The 19,434-nt window shown below is 26.7% G+C and overlaps 1 protein-coding gene and 1 long non-coding RNA gene across 6 annotated transcripts in view; one reads left to right on the forward strand and one right to left on the reverse strand.

Annotated features, from left to right (window-relative positions):
* LOC101237667 (uncharacterized) overlaps window positions 1-19,434 on the reverse strand; it is a 56,235-nt gene that overhangs the window by 24,703 nt on the left and 12,098 nt on the right. The window contains exons 3-4 of one of the 3 annotated variants that reach the window (XR_010644218.1): window positions 16,061-16,159; window positions 10,109-10,233 (exon numbers count right to left, since the gene is read on the reverse strand). This is a non-coding gene — a long non-coding RNA (uncharacterized LOC101237667). Of the gene's footprint in view, window positions 1-10,078; window positions 10,234-16,041; window positions 16,160-19,434 lie in introns of those variants that run through there. The other 2 variants (XR_010644220.1, XR_010644219.1) reach the window with 2 other exon arrangements.
* Window positions 1-19,434, forward strand: part of LOC101235133 (dihydroorotate dehydrogenase (quinone), mitochondrial) — a 44,754-nt gene that overhangs the window by 16,230 nt on the left and 9,090 nt on the right. For all 3 annotated transcript variants that reach the window (XM_065819851.1, XM_065819849.1, XM_065819850.1), the window contains exons 3-6: window positions 637-889; window positions 5,864-5,977; window positions 8,203-8,356; window positions 11,933-12,092. In XM_065819851.1, coding sequence (XP_065675923.1) covers window positions 637-889; window positions 5,864-5,977; window positions 8,203-8,356; window positions 11,933-12,092 — 681 coding nt within the window. The remainder of the gene's footprint in view (window positions 1-636; window positions 890-5,863; window positions 5,978-8,202; window positions 8,357-11,932; window positions 12,093-19,434) is intronic.

Consider the following 19,434-nt stretch of genomic DNA (forward strand, 5'->3'; position numbering starts at 1 on the left):
GTGTTAAATTATCAAATCAGTATGTAATAGAAAAAAGCTTTTAATTTTGAAAAATAAGTTAATGTTGTTGATAAAAAATTATTGAAATAAGGTGATATATTTTCGAGATTAATTTCGCACCCTGTATATATATATATATATATATATATATATATATTATATATATATATATATATATATATATACATATATATACATATATATAAATACATATATATATATATATTTTTTTCTTTTTTTTTTTCTTTTTTTCTTGTTTGTAATTCACCTCCACAAGGCCGAGAAGGCCACTACAGATGAGGAGGCTACTTGTGGTTATAACCCTCTTTCAACTCTATAACTCCGAAATGTATATATATATATATATATATATATATATATATATATATATATATATATATATATATATATATATATATATATATATAAACATGTATTTTTTCTAATAAAATTAACTTGAATACAATTTAATCAAATAAGGAAAGATAAAGTTACTTAATAGCTGTTTTTTTTATTAAAGTTTAAAATATCATTTGTAAACCAATTTGATTTTTCTTCTCTCTTTTGATGGATAACTTCAACACTTTTGACATTAACTTGATAATGTGAAATAAAATTTTGAACTTCTTTACATAGGTATGGATTTAACAGCTTTGGTGCAGATATTGCATTCTCGAATTTGTCTGCTAGATCTAAACATAAAAATGGCATAGTTGGTGTAAATATTGGTAAAAACAAACTCACTGAAGATTCGGCTGCTGACTATGTGGAAAATGTTTTGAAGTTTGGTGAGTTGGCAGATTACTTAGTTATCAATATCTCATCTCCAAATACACCAGGTTTGCGAAATATGCAAAGTAGAAAAGAACTGCAGGAGCTTCTTGAAAGAGTAAAATTTATTTATACACAGATATATGTATACAATATGCGAAGTTAACCTCGGTACTTGGCATATGCCTAATTTTTTGCTAAGGGCTTTTTAGTATTTTAGTATAAGTTACCTCAGCAAAAAATGCTGAAACATCTGTGAAGTACAATAAGTTGCACTTTGCAGATGGGCACTTCATTTTTTTATTAATTTTTATAGTCATTAACTAATATAGAGTTGGTAAAAAAATTATTAAATAACTTGTATAAACTTGTATTTTGATAAATAAAAACTATAAAAGAATCATTTCTAAAACCAAAAAATTTCGTAATAAAAACTATTTTTCATTTAATTTCATTCATGAAATTATAAATTAAAAATGTTGCAGAGGTAATGCCGAGGTAAGTAGTACGTATGGAGTCAAGTCCGCTGCATTTGTTTCCCAAGGCTAAAAAAGTTGAATTTTGCACGCTGTATGTGTATATATATATATATATATATATATATATATATATTTATATATATATATGTATATATATATATATATATATTTATATATATATATGTATATATATATATATATATATATATATATATATATTTATATATATATGTATATATATATATACAACCCTTGGAATTAGGGTCGGCATTCGGCAATGCCGACCTAACTGCTGACCTGAATGTGTTTAAGGTCAGCAAAAAAATTGCCGACCTTGTTTCTATGTTTATGGTAAGACCTTTGTATCAGATAGTTTTTGCCAAACTGATACCGACCTCTAAAAGATTGAGGTCGGCAAATTATTGCCGACCTCGTTTTTCCTGATTCCGAGGGTTGTATATATATATATATATATATATATATATATATATATATATATATATATATATATATATATATATATATATATATATATATGTGTATATATATATATCCTTGGAATTAAAAAAAATGATCCAAGGGCTAACCTATGTTAATGCAAAAAGTTTAAACACAATTTGATTTTTCAAAGTGGGTAATTCTTTTAAAATGATAACTTGTTAATCAGATAATGATGTAGACTTTTTTTATATATATTTATTTATGTTGTGGGTATAGCATAATTAAATTTAACAGTTTAGAGAGAATAAAAGTAGTTAGAAAATAATTGAGCAATTAAGTTCTAACATTTTGAAATTTTGATTGAATAAAAAACTCATAAAGCATAGCCACAAAAAAATTGGCTTAACTTTAAGAGCTTTAAATTAACAAAAAAAAAATTTTTTTACTGAAATGTTATTATCAAAAAGTTGACAAAACAACAAATTAATTATTAAGAAATTTTTTGAGTTTACTCTAAAAAAACTGGATCACCATCACACTCACAACTATTTCTAAACTAAAGTCTTTTTCTAGCTAAAGTTGAGTGTTTTTTGGATACTCAAATGTTACAAGGAATCTTTAGCCATCACGGCAAGTCAGGATCTAGAAAAAAAATTGATTTGGGAATAAAACGTTGGCTTTTGAAATTTGTTGCTTATATTTGCAGAATCCTGGACTATGAAAGAGTAAAAGAATGCAAAACATCTTCATTTGTGGAAAAAGTCAAGAGTTTTTACAATATTTCTTTTATCAAAAAATAAAATATCTAAACAGTACCACAAAGCAGCTAAATTGTATCAAAATTCAAGCAAGAATTTTAATGACAAAAATATTTAGAAAAATAGCTAGTCACAGATTTATGCTGCTATTAAGGGTAGAGCTGTCAGCAATAAATATAATTATATAAAACTGGATAAGTTTGGCGAGAATGTATAATTTGGCAAGTAATTTGTAGTTGTGGCAAAAAATCCAAACCATTTTTGACCTTAGACGTTGGTAACAAATATGATAAATGCTGAACTCTACAAATAGTAAGTCTGGTCTGGAAAATTGTCCTCTGCTTTTTTATACACACTCATGTTGCTGTAAGAATTTACTTTTCCTACAGTAGTTGTTTTCCATTTTTTAATAAGGGTTTTGCCTGATTTAACAAGCTGTCACTTTGTTAAAGCAACAATGAATTGGTACCAAAGAAATGGCATTGAAATCATACCTAAAGATCACAATCCATCAAAATGTTCGCAGATTCCGATGAAAAATATTTTGTGCTTTAAATTTAAGTTAAATAAGACACAAAATCAACGCAGAATCTGAAACGCAAAATCTGAGCTGCTCAAAAAAATGGAGAAATTGATATGTAAAATAAAAGTAAGCAATTGTCAAATTAGCAAGTGATTTAAAATTTCTGATATTTGAACTTGCATAGCAATAAAAAAGTTCTTTAACTTTGAGTGTCAATAATATACTTTTAGGTTTTTATTGAAATTATTTTTAGTTTTTTAGTTTAGTTTTCAAAATTTAGAAAAAAACAACAACAAGCAAATTATGTTTTTGCTGATATTGGTTCAATAAAGTGGTTTTAATCTAAATATAAATGAAAAAAAAGTAATTCATACAAGAACTCAATCCACTTAACATGATTTATAAATTTATTGAATCATATACTGTTTAAAACTATTTGTGTATCTGTTTTTGTTTTTTTTTTTTGTTTTTTTTTTTGTAATCTATGCATATTAATATTATTGTATAAGCATAACTTTCAAAATAATGAAATACTATATATAAAATAAATAATAGAAAAAACTAAGCACACGTTAGACTACTAACATGTAGTTATGATAGCTGTGTTAATAACGTTCAAGTTTAAATATTTCATGACTCAGAGATAATGATGTAGGTAGAAATCCTTTTATCAAAATAATTCAATTGAAAAAAAAAGAAATTAAAAAAAAGGGTGTTTGCACTTGAAATGAAAATTGTTGTGTTTTTGCTGTATAAAATAAAATGTTTGAGACAGCCAATACCCACCTGGGTATTGGCTGTCTCAAATATTTAAGTAAGTGTCAACTGTCAGTGTCAATGTGGAAGTGTCACATCACGTTTTGTCCAAGTTTTTACCAAAAAACAAGCAAGTGGCACCAGTACTAGGGAAACTCCTAATGCGAGGTGAAGTAATATTACCAATCCGAAAAAAAAAAAATTCAAAATTTTATCTTGATAATATTTACAATGCAGTGTGGATTTGTCAAAAAAAAAATTTTTATTAACTTATAGCTTTTTTTTAACTAACTTATAAAGACATAATGAATCTTGTTGTTTGAAGGTAATCCTAATTCAATGCAAAACATTGAATCAGGATTACTAATTTGCTCTTAGCTTAAATTATTTACTAATAGTATATTTAATTTTTGTTTTTACAGTAATTTTTTTTTTAAACTTTTTTATTTAACAACAAAAAATTTGATATTTATCAAAAAGCAATTTTTTCAATGATACATAAATAAATCATGAAAAGTTTAAAACTTATATTCATTAATTGTTTTTTGTGACTGTTTAACTATTTGACCAACCCTATTTCTTTTCTAATGTTCCCTGAAGAGCCATTGAAAACAAATAAGGTCAAATACTAACAAATACCTTTAGCATTTATTACTTTGATTTTTAGTTATAACGCCTATTAAAGTGATGTACTTATAATTAACATTTATTAATGGATAGTTTTTAGTTTCTATCTGTGTTACCTTTTTGTGTTGTAAACAAAGAATGTTAACAAGCAATAACAATTGTTTGTTTGTTTTTTATTATTATAAAGTTTTATTATTACAATATAAATTATATTACATGTAAACCAACTGTTTATTTGTGGACATAAAATCTTTACTTATCAATTTTACATAGCACAACTAGTTTTGCATAACAATTTTACATAGCATACATAACATAACTGGTTTTGCATAAGTTGTGAATAGCTTTGATAAAGTCTTTTATCATGGCAAAAATTAAGACTAGTGTTAAGCTTTTTCAAACTCGATGATAATACAATTGTATCTCTAGATAAAAGGTCACTTTTGCTGCAAGTTTTTTGATCTTAACACTTTTATAATCAAATTAATTTGACTTCTTTTCTTCTTTTCCATATACATAAATATGGCACATTCAACATTTTTGAAGGGTGAACCATTCTATTGCATGGTGACAGGTTAACCATTCTAATGCTAATTTTTCGAAATTTTTGAGAGATGTGCATGTCAGAGAAAGGACAAAAAAAAACATGAGTTCTTATTCATTCAGAGAGAGAGGGGAAAAATCATGAATTCGTATTCCTTTTTTTTTTTTTTTGCCCTCTGGCCATAAAATTTGTGTTTACTATGGTTTGTAAATACATTTTCTATTACTAGACTGAATTTTTCTACTGTTTTTTTATATTCCTCTGTATATTTTTATTGCTAAGTCTAGTTTAAACATTCAGACTTTTTGAACCACATAAGAATATAATAATGACTATAATATAAAGAATATAATAATTAGTTAGTTTTTTACATTTATACAGAAAAATAAAATAAATTTAAATAACTTTAGTAATAATAAGAATAAGAATAAAATACATATTCCAAAAGTTTGATGAATGATTTGTATACAAGATTCACCATTAATGTATTTAAGCATGTAAAGGTAGGACACATAGTACCAATAGTTTTATTTGCTTTATTTCAAGCATAAAGGTTTCTTCCATATCAAATCATTAAACAACATAATACCCAAGTCTTTCACGCAGTTACTCAATGCAATAAGTTTGATTGAACCCTTTTTTGTTGATATTATGACATTTTTATTGTTTTTTCCAATATGCATATATATATATATATATATATATATATATATATATATATATATATATATATATATATATATATATATATATATATATATATATATATAAATCAACATGTTATATTTGCATTAAACATGTTTTATTAGCCTTAAACATGTTTTATTTATCTTAAACATGCTTTATTTTCCTTAAACATCTTTTATTTGCCTTAAATATCTTATAAGTATAAATTTTCACAATAATTAAGAAAAGTTTTTTTCTTTTAGTATAAATATTTTAGTATAAAATTTAATATATTTAGGTTCTTGAGGCAAGAGAGAAGTTACAAAATAAACCACCCTTGTTAGTAAAAATTTCACCTGATCTCTCTAATTTTGATAAAGAAGATATAAGTGCTGTCGTCACAAGTTCTAAGGTAAGTTTAATAGTTATGAATATATGGTTTGTGTGTGTGTGTGTGTGTGTGTGTGTGTGTGTGTGTGTGTGTGTGTGTGTGTGTGTGTGAGTGTGTGAACTTGAAAGCTTGTTTTAGCATATAGTATAAATGAACTATCAGAATTTTTTTTTTTTTGTAAAATAATTGAATCATAATTATGTATTATAATTGTGAGGGATGTTTTTTCAAGCATTGAATGGTTTAATGGTGCTATTAAATCTTTTGAAAACAGTAGTAGTTCTCATGAAAACAGTTTTTCTGATACTTTGAATGATGACTTTCGCATTTAACATGTTTCTTTTCAAACATTTCAACTAACCAACAGTGAATGCCTTAACATTTTTGCTTTGTTATTTACAACACAAGAGAAAAGATTGTTCCAATTATGGTTTGCAAACTATATATTCCAGTTAGATTTTGTCTTAGATTTTGCAACTGTTTGTCAGAATGGAAAGTTAGATATCTAACAGAAGAATACGAAAATATATGCAAGATAGTCAAAACAGAATCAGGAAATAAACTTAGCGATATTGGCTAAAGAAATCCCAAAGTTAATTTATAAGTATGTGAATAGCCAACAACTGATTAATAATTAAATTAGAGCATTACATGATAAAATTTTTATAGTTAAATATGATCCAAATCAGGTAGTAAATCTACTTAACAAGTTCCTAGAAAAGTATTTGTGCGAGAAAGTGATAGTACTTTATGAGATAAGTATAATATTAATTAGAGAAAATATTTGTTTATAAAATTGGTGCGAGAAAATGATGTTAACTTTTGTGCGAGAAAATGAATTTAACTTGCCAGTATTTGAATATAGAAGCAATAAAAAATTGGATTTTGATATAATCTTCTACAATAATATTCTTAACAGATTAAAACATTTAAATACAGAGAGGTTGTGCAGGGCAGATCTTGTTAAACCTTTGATATTAAAAAATTGCGCATATAGAATAGCTTTACCTCTTGCAAATATATTTACAGCTTCTGTTGAGCTAAGCCAACTTACAATTCAATGGAAATTAGCCAATATTAGTCCTAAATTTAAAAAAAGGAAGGAAACTATTGTTGTTAAAATGATGTCAGAATTTACTTACTTTTGTTTCCTATAAGTTTCTAGAAAAAGATGTGCAAGATTATGAATATCCTAAACATAAATAATCTTCTTTCAAAACATCAACATGGCTTATTGAGACAGTAGACTCGATTTTGTATTATTCCTCTCAGCATATATACCTGTAGATGTAGTTTAGTTGGACTTTACAAAAATATTTGATTCTGTGCCCCATAAAAGATTAATAGTAAAACTTTAATGTTGTGAGATTTCTGTTACATTGTTAAAATGGATTGAAAATGGGATAAAATGTCTCATTTGGAAGAATGAATTTAGTGGTGTGCTTCAAGGTTCTGTTATTAGCCCTATACTTTTTGTTATTTACATTGATAGTTTTCCTAATAGCTTTGTAAATATTTCAAAAATTAATGCTGATGATGCAAAAGTATATTCAAGAGTTCTGTAACAAGTTTTAAACTTCTGCAAGATTAGTAGTATTTAAGCTTTAACTTAAAATGGAAAAATAAAATAGCTCTGTGTGCAAGTAATGCAAATAAAGATTTAGGTATGTTAAAGAATATATTTCTAGGTTTCAACAGTGAATTACTAAAAATTATATACACAACTTTTGTTAATTGTTAATTGAATTCACTGTATCTGTATAGCATTATCTGTGTAACTTATATAAACTTATATATTTATGTTATGTCATATTGTTGGTATTGTTTTTTTATGGTCAGTATTTCTTTATCTTAAAGTACTTTATTATATTTAACTCATTGATTACATGAAATTAATAATCAATTTTAGATTTTTTCAATTAAAATGAAATTTGTAACTCAAATAAAGGCAAAGTGTGTGCAATAATAGAGAATGAAATAATAACAATTTATTTTCATTTGAATAACTTGACTTTCCATATGTTCATTAATATGACATTTCTATAGGAACAGCAAAATTTAATAAGTTAAATCTGAAGTTAATAACAAAGTTAGTTATATTATTTTTATTATTAAAGTCAAAGTCACATGACATTGGTCACATGTCATTGGTTTGATGTTAACTTTAGATTTAGTTTGTTTATAAAATAGTTTTTAATTCTTTTGTTTTGTTTTAGAATTACTTATAGACACAATTTTTTTTATAGACTAAAGTGGATGGCCTTATAATTTCAAATACAACAGTAAGTCGACCACAGTCACTGATTAGTGCCAACAAGAATGAGGTTGGTGGTTTAAGTGGAAAGCCTTTAAAGGATCTGGCTACACAATGTATAAAAGACATGTACATTCTAACTGGAGGTTAAAAATCTGTTTTTATTAAAATTTAACAGTATGAATATAAAAGTATAGGATTAATTAATAATGCTCATCTTTTAAGCTTACAGCTTATTGTAGTTTATTTTATGTTTTTTTTTACACTCAGTTTGTGAAATAAGTGTCAAATAGTTTTTCAAGTTTTTAATTAAGATTATTTGGTTTTTTATATATTAAATAATATTTAAATATTATTTAAATATTTATTTTTTTATACATACTTCTTCCATAAAAAGTAGTGTTGAGTGTTGGTGCCTAATTAATTATTTATGTGCATACAAACACCAGATCAACCATTAAAAAAATTTCTTTACCCACCTATTTTATTAGTCTTTATATTATGTAGCGCAAATTTTTAGCCTCATTACTGTTAACTGTGAAGCACAACTTTCGTCTTAGTTTACAGAACTTGCTGAATTCAAATTTTTTAACCTCCCCACTTTCAACTGTCTCTTTGCCCTTTCAACTTTCAACTGTGAAGCCCAACTTTAATCTTAGTTCACAGAACTTGCAGAATTTGTGCTTAGGGTATAACCTGTTAAACCTCAGGAAAAGCTCTTTTAAACCAACTAATATTAGGTGTTTTTGTTTATCTACTTTTACACTGTTTATGCACACAAAAGCAAATTCTTTTGTTCTAGTGTTTTTCTTTAACAATATCTTCCTAAAGTTGTCCTTTTTTCAGCTAAGGTTTAGCAAGTATGCTTTTTTTTTTTTTTCAACCCTTAGGTTTTTCAAAGTTTGGTTTTTCAACCTTTGGTTTTTCAAAGTTTGTTTTTTTAATGTTTGGATTTTTAAATCAAAATGTTCTAAAATTAGAAAATATTTTGATTTTCAATAACATCCTGTTTTGATGACTTTGAATTATTTGTTTATCCGAATATCAATCCCACAACCACTTAGGTTTTCAAGAAATTCTACTGTTTCTATGCAATGTTTGTCTGAATATCATCCCACAATGCCTAACACTATTGAAAAAAAAATTATTCTTTTTTTAGAACTCAAACTTTACGCTATTGAGAACTTTCAGTAGTTTCAGTAGGTTTACTAATTTGTTTGTTCATGCAGCAGCTATTTTTTCTTCATACAGCAGTTTTTGTATGTCCGTGCAGCAGTTTTGTTTGTCAGGGTTTATGTTTTGGAGCAATAGAGTTGTAAGAGGGTTGTAGCTGGAATTTAAAAAAATAATGTTATTTTTTTTAACGTTTGTGGTTTAGTGTCCATGAAGATTTATATATATTATTTATTTATATTAATTTTAGAAGAATTAAAGCAATATTTACCCTAACTATTATGACAATAAATTTAAAAAAAAATACTTATCATTAATAAAAATTATTGTGAATGAAAATTTTTATTTTTTTACACCTATTTGGATTTTTTCCTTTGTTGTAACTAAATCATTACAGTTTAAGTTTTTTTCATTTTCTTTTGTTTCAATATTCAATGCTGATGCTAGTAGGTTTGTCATGCATATTTTAGGTTTTACTTAAATGTTTACCTACTTTTACCCCTTAAAGAAGCACTCATATAAAATTGTCTAATAAAAGTCCAAACAACTATAAACCTACCCCCCCCCCCTCTCCTCAGCAATTATTCCAAACTTTTTCTATAATTTCTTAATGCAAGCCAATTTCACAGTTTTTGACCAGTTTTTAGCAGTATTTTTGAAGTGTTTTATACAGTGAAAAAAAATTTCTCATAAAGTTATAAATGATAGAAAATGTTTTTTATTACTTGAATTTTCATCATCAGTATTACATATTTTGTTTGTTTTATTCTCCTCAGCCACTCCCAGCCAATAAAGCATCCACAATCTTAATTTTTCTTAATAATCCATTCCTTTGCTGTTTTTTACTTATCTAAAAGAATATAAGCAAATGTAAATTAGTAAATCTTGTAACAAATCTAACTATTTATTAACAATTAATTTTTAACATTAATTAAAACATAAATTATTTATTAACATATTAATCTAATTTTTATTAACATATCTATTTATTTACTAAACAATATATTTAAATGTTTTTTGTTGTGTATTTTATTAATTGTGGTGCAATATTAAAAACGATTAAAATGAAGTCTAATATACAAATAAAAGCACAAAAGTTTAGAACCGTCTATGCCAGTACACATTTTTTTTACATCATTTCTACATACATCAAACATTCTAAATTTTCATAAGATCCAGAAGGACAATGTTTTTCAAGTTTGTACACACTTTGCTTATAAAAAAATGTGTATAAAACCACACAAAATATTCTACACTAAAACTATACTGCCTGCCAGTAGGTATAAAGGTGTAGTTTGTTAAAGTTTAAAAAACTTCAACAAGCTTTGCATTATTTTAAAATTCAATATTTTGCATTATTTTAAAATTCAATAACTTTTATTTAAAAAACAAATGCAATTTTTTGCTGTAAAATGATGTCACAGATAATTGCAACTTGTTTTTAGAATGTTATGGTCTGTCAAAAATCAAAAAAACCTACTTTAAGCCCAATACTCAAATTTTTCCATTTTAATTAATATTGATTTAATCATAACTTTTGAAAAAATTGTCCATTATTTATATTGTCTAGTTATTCATAAGGTTTTAAGTTGAACATCCTTTAAGACCAGTTTTTCTATTATTTCCTGGACTTGAAGACATTTGTTGTCATTGGTATTGGAGTGTTTTGTTTTTGTTTTTTTTGTTTTTTTTTGAATCCTTGATAATGTTTGATTAATAATAATAAAATAATGTTTCTTTGAATATTTCAAACTTTAGCGTAACATTATCCGAAGAGAATAATTCCAAGAACACCTGAAATTTTAAATTTATCATAGAAGTAATAAAATTATGTTGAACTTTGTTTACTTGTTATAATTTACCCTAATATTAAAACAAGCAGGGGCAATGTTGACCCAATTTACAGATATATCCACACGACCAGTCAGCTCATGGATTATCTAAACCATTCACTTGGCATTATAAATCTTCTTTATTATTTCATAAAAAGAAAAAGGTATTAATAAAAATGTAAAAAAATTATTTTTATCATGATATTTTCATTAAATATAAAGATAAAATATTTTTCAAATGAGAAAACAGCAGAAATGAGTCAAAATGGAAAATTTTTGACTCATTGTAATAAAAATATTTATTACCATGGAAACATAGTCTGCTTATAGATATCAATGTGGAGTTATTTTTAAAGGGTCATTTGAAAAGTAAACCTTTTAAAAATAGTGGTTTCTAAACTTATAAATTGAATTTCTTGAAACTAATAAAATATGACTCTTCAAATATGCAGCTCGATTCTTTTTTTGAACTCTGTGTTAATGGTTGCTTGAAGTCTTGTGAGTGTGATTTTGTTTTAAAAGGTTTTATTAATGAGCACTTAATTGTTAACTGCTGTGCTAATTGGTAAGTCATGATCAGTGTTAATTGGTAAGTAATGATCAGTGTTAACTGGTAAGTCATGATCAGTGTTAATTTTTTTTTAACAGAAAATATTTTTCTATGCTAAATTATTTTTTATTTGTGTTATCGTACTTTGTATTTATCCCTTGTCATAGGAAGTATTCCTATAATTGGTGTTGGAGGCATTTCAAATGGTGCTGATGCATTTGATAAAATATGTAACGGAGCTTCACTTGTGCAACTTTATACTTCACTTACAATTCATGGGCCACCTGTTGTTGGCAAAGTTAAATTGGAATTAGCCGAAATTTTGAGGTACTTATTTACAAGATTTTTATAAATTAAAAATAAAACAATTATGTTGAGGAGAATATTTTTAAATTACTTAGTATTCTGTGTATATTCTGAATCAGGTGCTTATTTAAGAATGGGCAATTGAATATTGTTATATCAACGATTAACTTGTCATAGATTTTTAGATATCCGATTTTGATATTCTGCAAAAATTAGTCATTTTTTGTTTATGGTTGAGCACTCTTAAAGAATACACTGTTGAAAAATTTGCCATAGATTTAACGGAGAATGTCCGGCAGCAAAGTGACAGCAATTTCTCCGTAAAAATTAACGGTTACCCTAGTTTATATTTTCTGTAAAAAGCAACGGTAAAAGTCCGTTAAATAAGATACAGAACTTTCTCCATAAAACTCACGGTTTCCGTATTTCATTTTTTCCGTACATATTAACAAAGAAAGTCAGACAGCAAAGAGACAGCAGTTTCTCCGTAAAATTTACGGTTTCCGTAATTCATTTTTTTCCGTTCAAATTAACCAAAGAGTTCCGTTTTTAAAAAATTTTCTAAAAATGTAATTCGACAATTAAGAAACTATACTCGTATTTTAAATGATTAAAAAATATAATATACAATATTGGACAAAACATGGTGGACAAACTCAAATTTAGAACAAAAGTTGATCAAAATCTAAAAAAAACTAGTGAAACAATTGAACATGTTATTTTTTATGTAGTTTATTATGTTGTTAACAAAATTTAAAACTTTCAAATCATACTAAAAATCACATTTTCCCTAACAAACTACATTTTTCTTTGGACAAAACAAGGTGGACATTCAAAAAATTGACTGAAAATTGAAAAAATTTCAAAAATTAACTTATTATTTTTCGAAAAACTTCAAAAATTAACCTAATATTTGGTAGGACCTCTTTTACTTTTAATTACTACTTTCATTCTTTGAGGCATAGACTCAATTAATGAGTCAAAAAATTCTCATATCAATCTCTTGCCAGGCCTTCTCGATTTGTTCAAATAATTCCTCACTGGTCTTCACATTTGCACACTCAATCTTATTGTCAATTATTTCCTAGAAATTTTCTATGGGATTCAAGTCAGGGCTTTGTGCAGGCCACTCCATTATGGTGATATTTTTGTCCTTGAACCATTGTTTTACAATTTTTGACGTATGTTTGGATCATTGTCCTGTTAAAAAAAATCCATTTTAGGGGCATCTTCTATTCAGCATGTGGTAACATTACATCTTCCATTATATCTTTGTAAACAAAACAGTCCATAATCCCATTAATTTTGTGAATAGAACCAGTTCCTAGTCCTGAGAAACATCCCCAAACCATAGCAGACGTTCCATGCTTAACACTCTTATTGGTATATTTAGTATTGAATCTGGTGTTCTTTGGTCTCCAGACTCGCTTCTTGCCATCGCTTCCAAAAAAGTTATATTTTGATTCATCACTAAAAAGTATGTTTTTCCATTGGTCTACAGTCCAATTTTGGTGTGCGTTGGCAAACGCAAGTCTTAGCTTTCTATTTTGAAAAGAAGATAGTGGTTTCTTGTCAGGCATTCAAGAAAACAACTTTGCTTCATTAGCTCTTTGTCGCACAGTGCGACGAAGAGCTAATGAAGCGTAGTTGTAATAGAGATTTGTAGTTCAAGTTTTTTTGTTAATTTTGTGGATGACAAAAATGGATCTTTTTTAAGCTTTTTAACAATTATTCGATCTAGTCTTTGTGATGTTTTTCTCAGACGTCTGCCCCATTGGTTTTTTTTATAGCAGTCACGAGATCCAAATGATATGACAGTTTTGCTTACAGTCGATTTAGCTATATTGTATTTTCTACAAATTTCAGCTTGACGTTTTCCGCTTTTAAAATCTTTAATAATATTTTCACGTAAAACACTTCCTAATTTGTTGAAGCCATTTTAAGTTGCAAAATACGCCATATATCACGAGTTAAATCTATTTTTAGTTAAATTGAAAAAATAATTGGTCTGACGTTCCAAAATCTATTGTATTATTTTAGAGTAATATTATGATAAAAGTAAAAACAAAAGAATACGGTAAATTGAATAAAGACAATGAAATCTTATAAAAAAAGCATCGTTTTGATTTGTCCAACTTGTTTTGTCCAAGGAAAAATGTAGTTTGTTGAGAAAAATGTGTTATAAAATTTTTTGTGATTCTTGGTATAATTCAAACGTTTTAAATTTTTTTAAAAACATAATAAACTATTTAAAAATTGAAATGTACCATTGTTTTACTAGTTTTTTTTAGTTTTTGATCAACTTTTGTTCAAAATTTAAGTTTGTCCACCATGTTTTGTCCGATACTGTAATAAACATCCAACACAATATAGAAAAACTCAGTAGTTTTGAATACTTTAGCCACTTTCAAAACATTTAAGAAAATCTATTTTAATCATATAGGCCATATGCAAAATCTGCTAAATCTAAATTATATCAATTTCTGTTGATACACAACTATGAGTAGCTCAGTTTTTACTTGTTTTCTTAAATTCGATTTACATGGACTTTCCAGATGAACTCTATATATAATATATGACTTTCCAGATGAACTCTATATATACTCTATATGTTGATAAAATAATTATTATTATAGTAAAAATAGTAATACAATTTAAAGGATATTTATTTAAATATTGTATTTCGATATTGAATTATATATATTTTGAAAGTACATTTATTAATATTCTTAAGTTTCACATAAGAAAGTTTGTGAAGTTTTGTACTTGAGAACGCACGCACTTTGCGTTTTACACTCGATATCAGCTTTTGCACAGTCTTCGACTGGACTTTCTTGGTAGCTTTAATCCATTTATTTTTGAAGTCTTTAATGTTTTTGACTTTTTTTACATTGAACATAGTTTTCTTTTAACAATATGTTTCAATAGGACGTAGTTCGGGACAATTTGGTGGATTGCAGTGTTTTTCAACAAAATCTACTTTATGTTCTCTAAGTCAGTTTAAAGTTGTCCCAGAGTAGTGACATGGTGCTAAATCAGGCCAAAATAACGGGTTATTTGTGTGCATTCTTAAAAACGGCCAAAGACGTTTCTTGAGGCATTCTTTTATGTATATTTTGGTGTTAATTATTCCCGTAGTCACAAAACAATAATTAATTGCTGAATAATATTGGTGTCTTGGCAGAGATCGGAAATATGCAGCATAATAAGTTTCATTGTCAATAATAAAACAAGATTTTTTAGCACTTAATTTTTTATAGAGCAGCTTTGAACAACGAATTGCAACATTTTCTTGCTTTTCTTCATGACAAGGAACTTTTTTCTTTTTATAAGATTTATAGCCACAATTTCTCTTCACTCTTTGTATAGTAGAAGCACTTGTCTTAAATTTATTCGCTAAATTTCGAATAGAAATCTCCGGTTTTCTGTCTAAGGCATCTTTCACTTTTCTTAGTAAAAAAGTGAAAGATGCCTTAGACAGAAGATCTTGTCTAACAAAACATTTTTTTCTTCCACTTTTTGGCAAAAGAGGAGCATTTTTGTGGAGTAAATCCCTGATTTCAACTGGCAGCTTTTCCAGGGAACTTTGAAAACATCTAGCCAATTATCTAGCATAGCACTGGAAGATTCAGATGTAGGTACATTTGAAGTTCAAGGTTGGGTGGAAACCGAAACCAAAGCAGAAAAACCTGAGAAAAACTTTCAATAGTAGTATTTCATTTTAAAAGTTACAATCAAAATTGATTAATATAATATAAGTTATATATAAATACAAATAAATAATTAAATAATAATTTAACAATTATTAACATCAAAATATCTATTCTACAGATAACTTTTTCAAAAACCACAATTTTAAATAATTTAAATACGATAATAATACGATCAGATAACAAGAATAATAATTAAAAGAGCTTTTTAAAAAAGACTGCACTACAAAAAAGTAAATATAAAAATACATCTAACATACTTTTTCATTTAATATATACCTTCTTTCCATGCGTTTATCCTCCTTGTGGTCTATCCTCCTCCGGATAATTGCCATATAGAGGCCACATACCAAGGCCCACGGAGACGAGTTCAGCTCACTAAAGAGCATCATTATATATATATATATATATATATATATATATATATATATATATATATATATATATATATATATATATATATATATATATATATATATATATATATATATATATATATATATATATATATATATATATAAAGGTTACACACACTCGCTCACACACACATATTATAAGAAACAAATAATCTTAAATAAATACACTGTCAATCGCGAATTCAATATAATGTCTAAATAAAATTGTAAATAAAACTTGACTTATTAGTAAATTATGTTTTATTTATTTACAATGATATAAGTCTTATATCATTGTAAATAAATAAAGGATCTTATAATAAGATCCTTTTCTAATGAATTGAATTTTTTAAAGTTCATATTGTTTGGTGTTTCTTTTATATACTATAAAAACTTAACACTAAATAATATGAACTTTAAAAAATTCAATACCTAAGAAAAGGTTTTTAAACCATATAAATCCTATATAATATAGGAAACTAATTTTTATAAGTACTTATTTTTAATAAATATCTTTATCTATTTATAACAGCATCCTTAATCTAAATTAAAGAGAATTTTTTGCGAATGCGCTTCTTTAAAAACATATAGCACTTTAGTTCCAGTAAAACAGATATAAACATTAGGGCGGGTCAAATTTTTTTTTAAGAAGCAGCATATTGTTGGGAGTAACTATATATGTTTATAGGATGTATTCCAATTTTTAGGTCTGTGCTTGCCTCTGTAGGGGTTGCACACAAAATCTGATTTTTAAGCATTTTAAAGAAAATTTTATAATTGACTAATTTTATAATTGAATAACTATTTTATAATTGTTTTATTTTATTTTATATAATTGTAATGATTTGATATACTACAAAAATGTTCTACTAAAATACTGTTTAGATATTTTATTAGAATAGGGGATTCAAGATGTTTAAAAAGGATATAAGCTTTAAAATGCTTTCTTTTCATATATATTACCTTTTCTAAGCAAAAAAACAAAACTTTTAGAAATAAAAAAAAAATAGAATGAAAAATTTTTATAGGCTACAAAAAAATGTATATTTTTATAAATGTCTTATTTCCATTGTGCTTTCCAATCAAATTTAGTCATTTTTCCCCTGGACTCCAACAGGTTTATTACAAATTTGTGACGTTTTTCGTAGCCATATCTATTTTCTGATGCCTTTGTGACTACTCCAACTATTCTTTCCATATTCTGACTATGACAAGGATACTTTGGGATATTTAATGGAGTGTCATTGGCTTTCAAAATATCTTCATTTGAATAGTCATTCAGTAAAGGTGGTGAATGAACTTCCTCGATGTCCCAATTTTTTAATTCACAGTAATCTATGGCTCCAAGATTTAATGTTGTAGGAAGTTTGAAATGTCTGTTGGATTCGCTAGTAAACCTGGATTTAAGTGTCCTTTGAATGGCTGTAGTTCTAACTTGTTTTCTTTCATCACTTATCATCGCCAATAAAATGTTCTCTTGGTTAGCGAAATATGAGTTTTGCTTCAAAACTTGCTCCATTACCTCCTTATATTTTACATCAATAATTGCATTTTTAACTAGTTGAGCAATATAACAAAAATTTTGAGCACCATTGATTGCCAAATAATTTGATTTGATTTGGAACCATCCTGGTGCATAGCATTGCATAATTATTGTAACCAAGTCAATAAGTTCTTTTGTTGGCTTTTCTGTAGAAATGTATAAGCATAGAATACAATTTGCTTATTACGATTGCTAATTGATCTTGTGAGCCACCGAGCATGATGAATGTTTCCGGGAGAATTTTTAGAGATTTCATTTGAAACATCTCCTGATTGAATAGATAACAGATACTGTAAAGATATTTTTGATCTGAACTTAATTCACTAAAGATATTATCTGGAATTAAATGAAAAAACCATTGATTTTTTTGAAAGGAACTACTTCTAAATTAGTTAAGTCTTCTATTATTTTTTTACTAATTTCTCTTTTAAATGATCCAGGGCCAGAAGTTTTTCCATTAATTAACTCAAATACATGTTTAAAGGGAAGTTCATTCAAATGTAGTTAATAAACGAGCCACTGCATTGGTCTATCGAATTCTGTTTCAATTAATTTTATCACTCCTCCAAATTTTCCAGTATTTACTACAGTTGCATCACATAAGAGAGCATTTAAAGAACCGCTGCTGCCAGTTTCAAATATTAAATGGAGAATTTCATTAGCAATGCAGCTTGGTTCTCTAACAATTGTAATATGTTCTTCTTTAATTATCCCTGCAGTTGTTATTGTATTGTCTTTTCTTCCATCAAAACCAATACATTGTAATTTCAAATTTTCGCATTTTCTCTCATTTACAATTTTTTGTCCAACACGAAGTCTTTCTCTTTCTACTTTTTTCCTATCAAGCATATTTGATTCATTTAGTATACCCATGTCTTTTAGAGCAGCATTGACAATAGCAGCAGTTGCTCTGCAACTGACACGATAACGATCTGCTATGATTGCTAGTTCATTGTAATGAAACCTATTTTGGATACATTTTTTTAAGACATTAGATTCGTATAGCTTGTCATATTCATTATTAGATTCATCTAGTATTATATTATCCTCAGATTCATAAAAATTGTCATCGGTAATTTGTCTATCAGTGTCTTTCTCAACATTTGTATGTGTATTTAACTGTTTTTTTTTTCTTTTTTCAGTTTTCTTTAAAGTAGATGTGTAGGCACGATCAAGTAGTCCAAGTTGATTTGTGCATTTCTTTTGCCCAACAAACGCATCCCATTCTTTTATTGGGACTTTAAAAGTACATCTGCATTTCTCTCTTTCTACTCCTAAATCATAACAGTTGCATGAACATATGTCGAACATGTTGTCAAAAGCTTTCAATTTGTCATAAAAATTAGCGTTTCTTCTAAGTCTTGAAGTTTTATTTAAATTGGATGCTTTTTCCATTAATCTACATACTTTTGAGAATATTCCCTCTGTTTTGATTGTTGGAAAACTGAATTTATGCCAAATATTTTCAATTTCAGTGGTAACTAATCTGTAACATTCATGAGCAGAACTTGATCCTTTGCCTTTAGCATCCTCATTTCTACGAACATAATAGCAATATTTCACAACATCTCTTTTTGTAGGAATCATTGCAGTCGGAAATTTAGAACCTTGTCCAAATGTTAAGTTGTCAGTTTTACTGCGAGTATGAAATGTTGCTATGATACAATGTGTTGCTTATTATTAGTTATATTTAGTTATAGAAAAACCAAAAAATT

This window comes from Hydra vulgaris, chromosome 15 (assembly GCF_038396675.1).
Source record: "Hydra vulgaris chromosome 15, alternate assembly HydraT2T_AEP".
In the NCBI taxonomy this organism is placed as follows: domain Eukaryota; kingdom Metazoa; phylum Cnidaria; class Hydrozoa; order Anthoathecata; family Hydridae; genus Hydra; species Hydra vulgaris.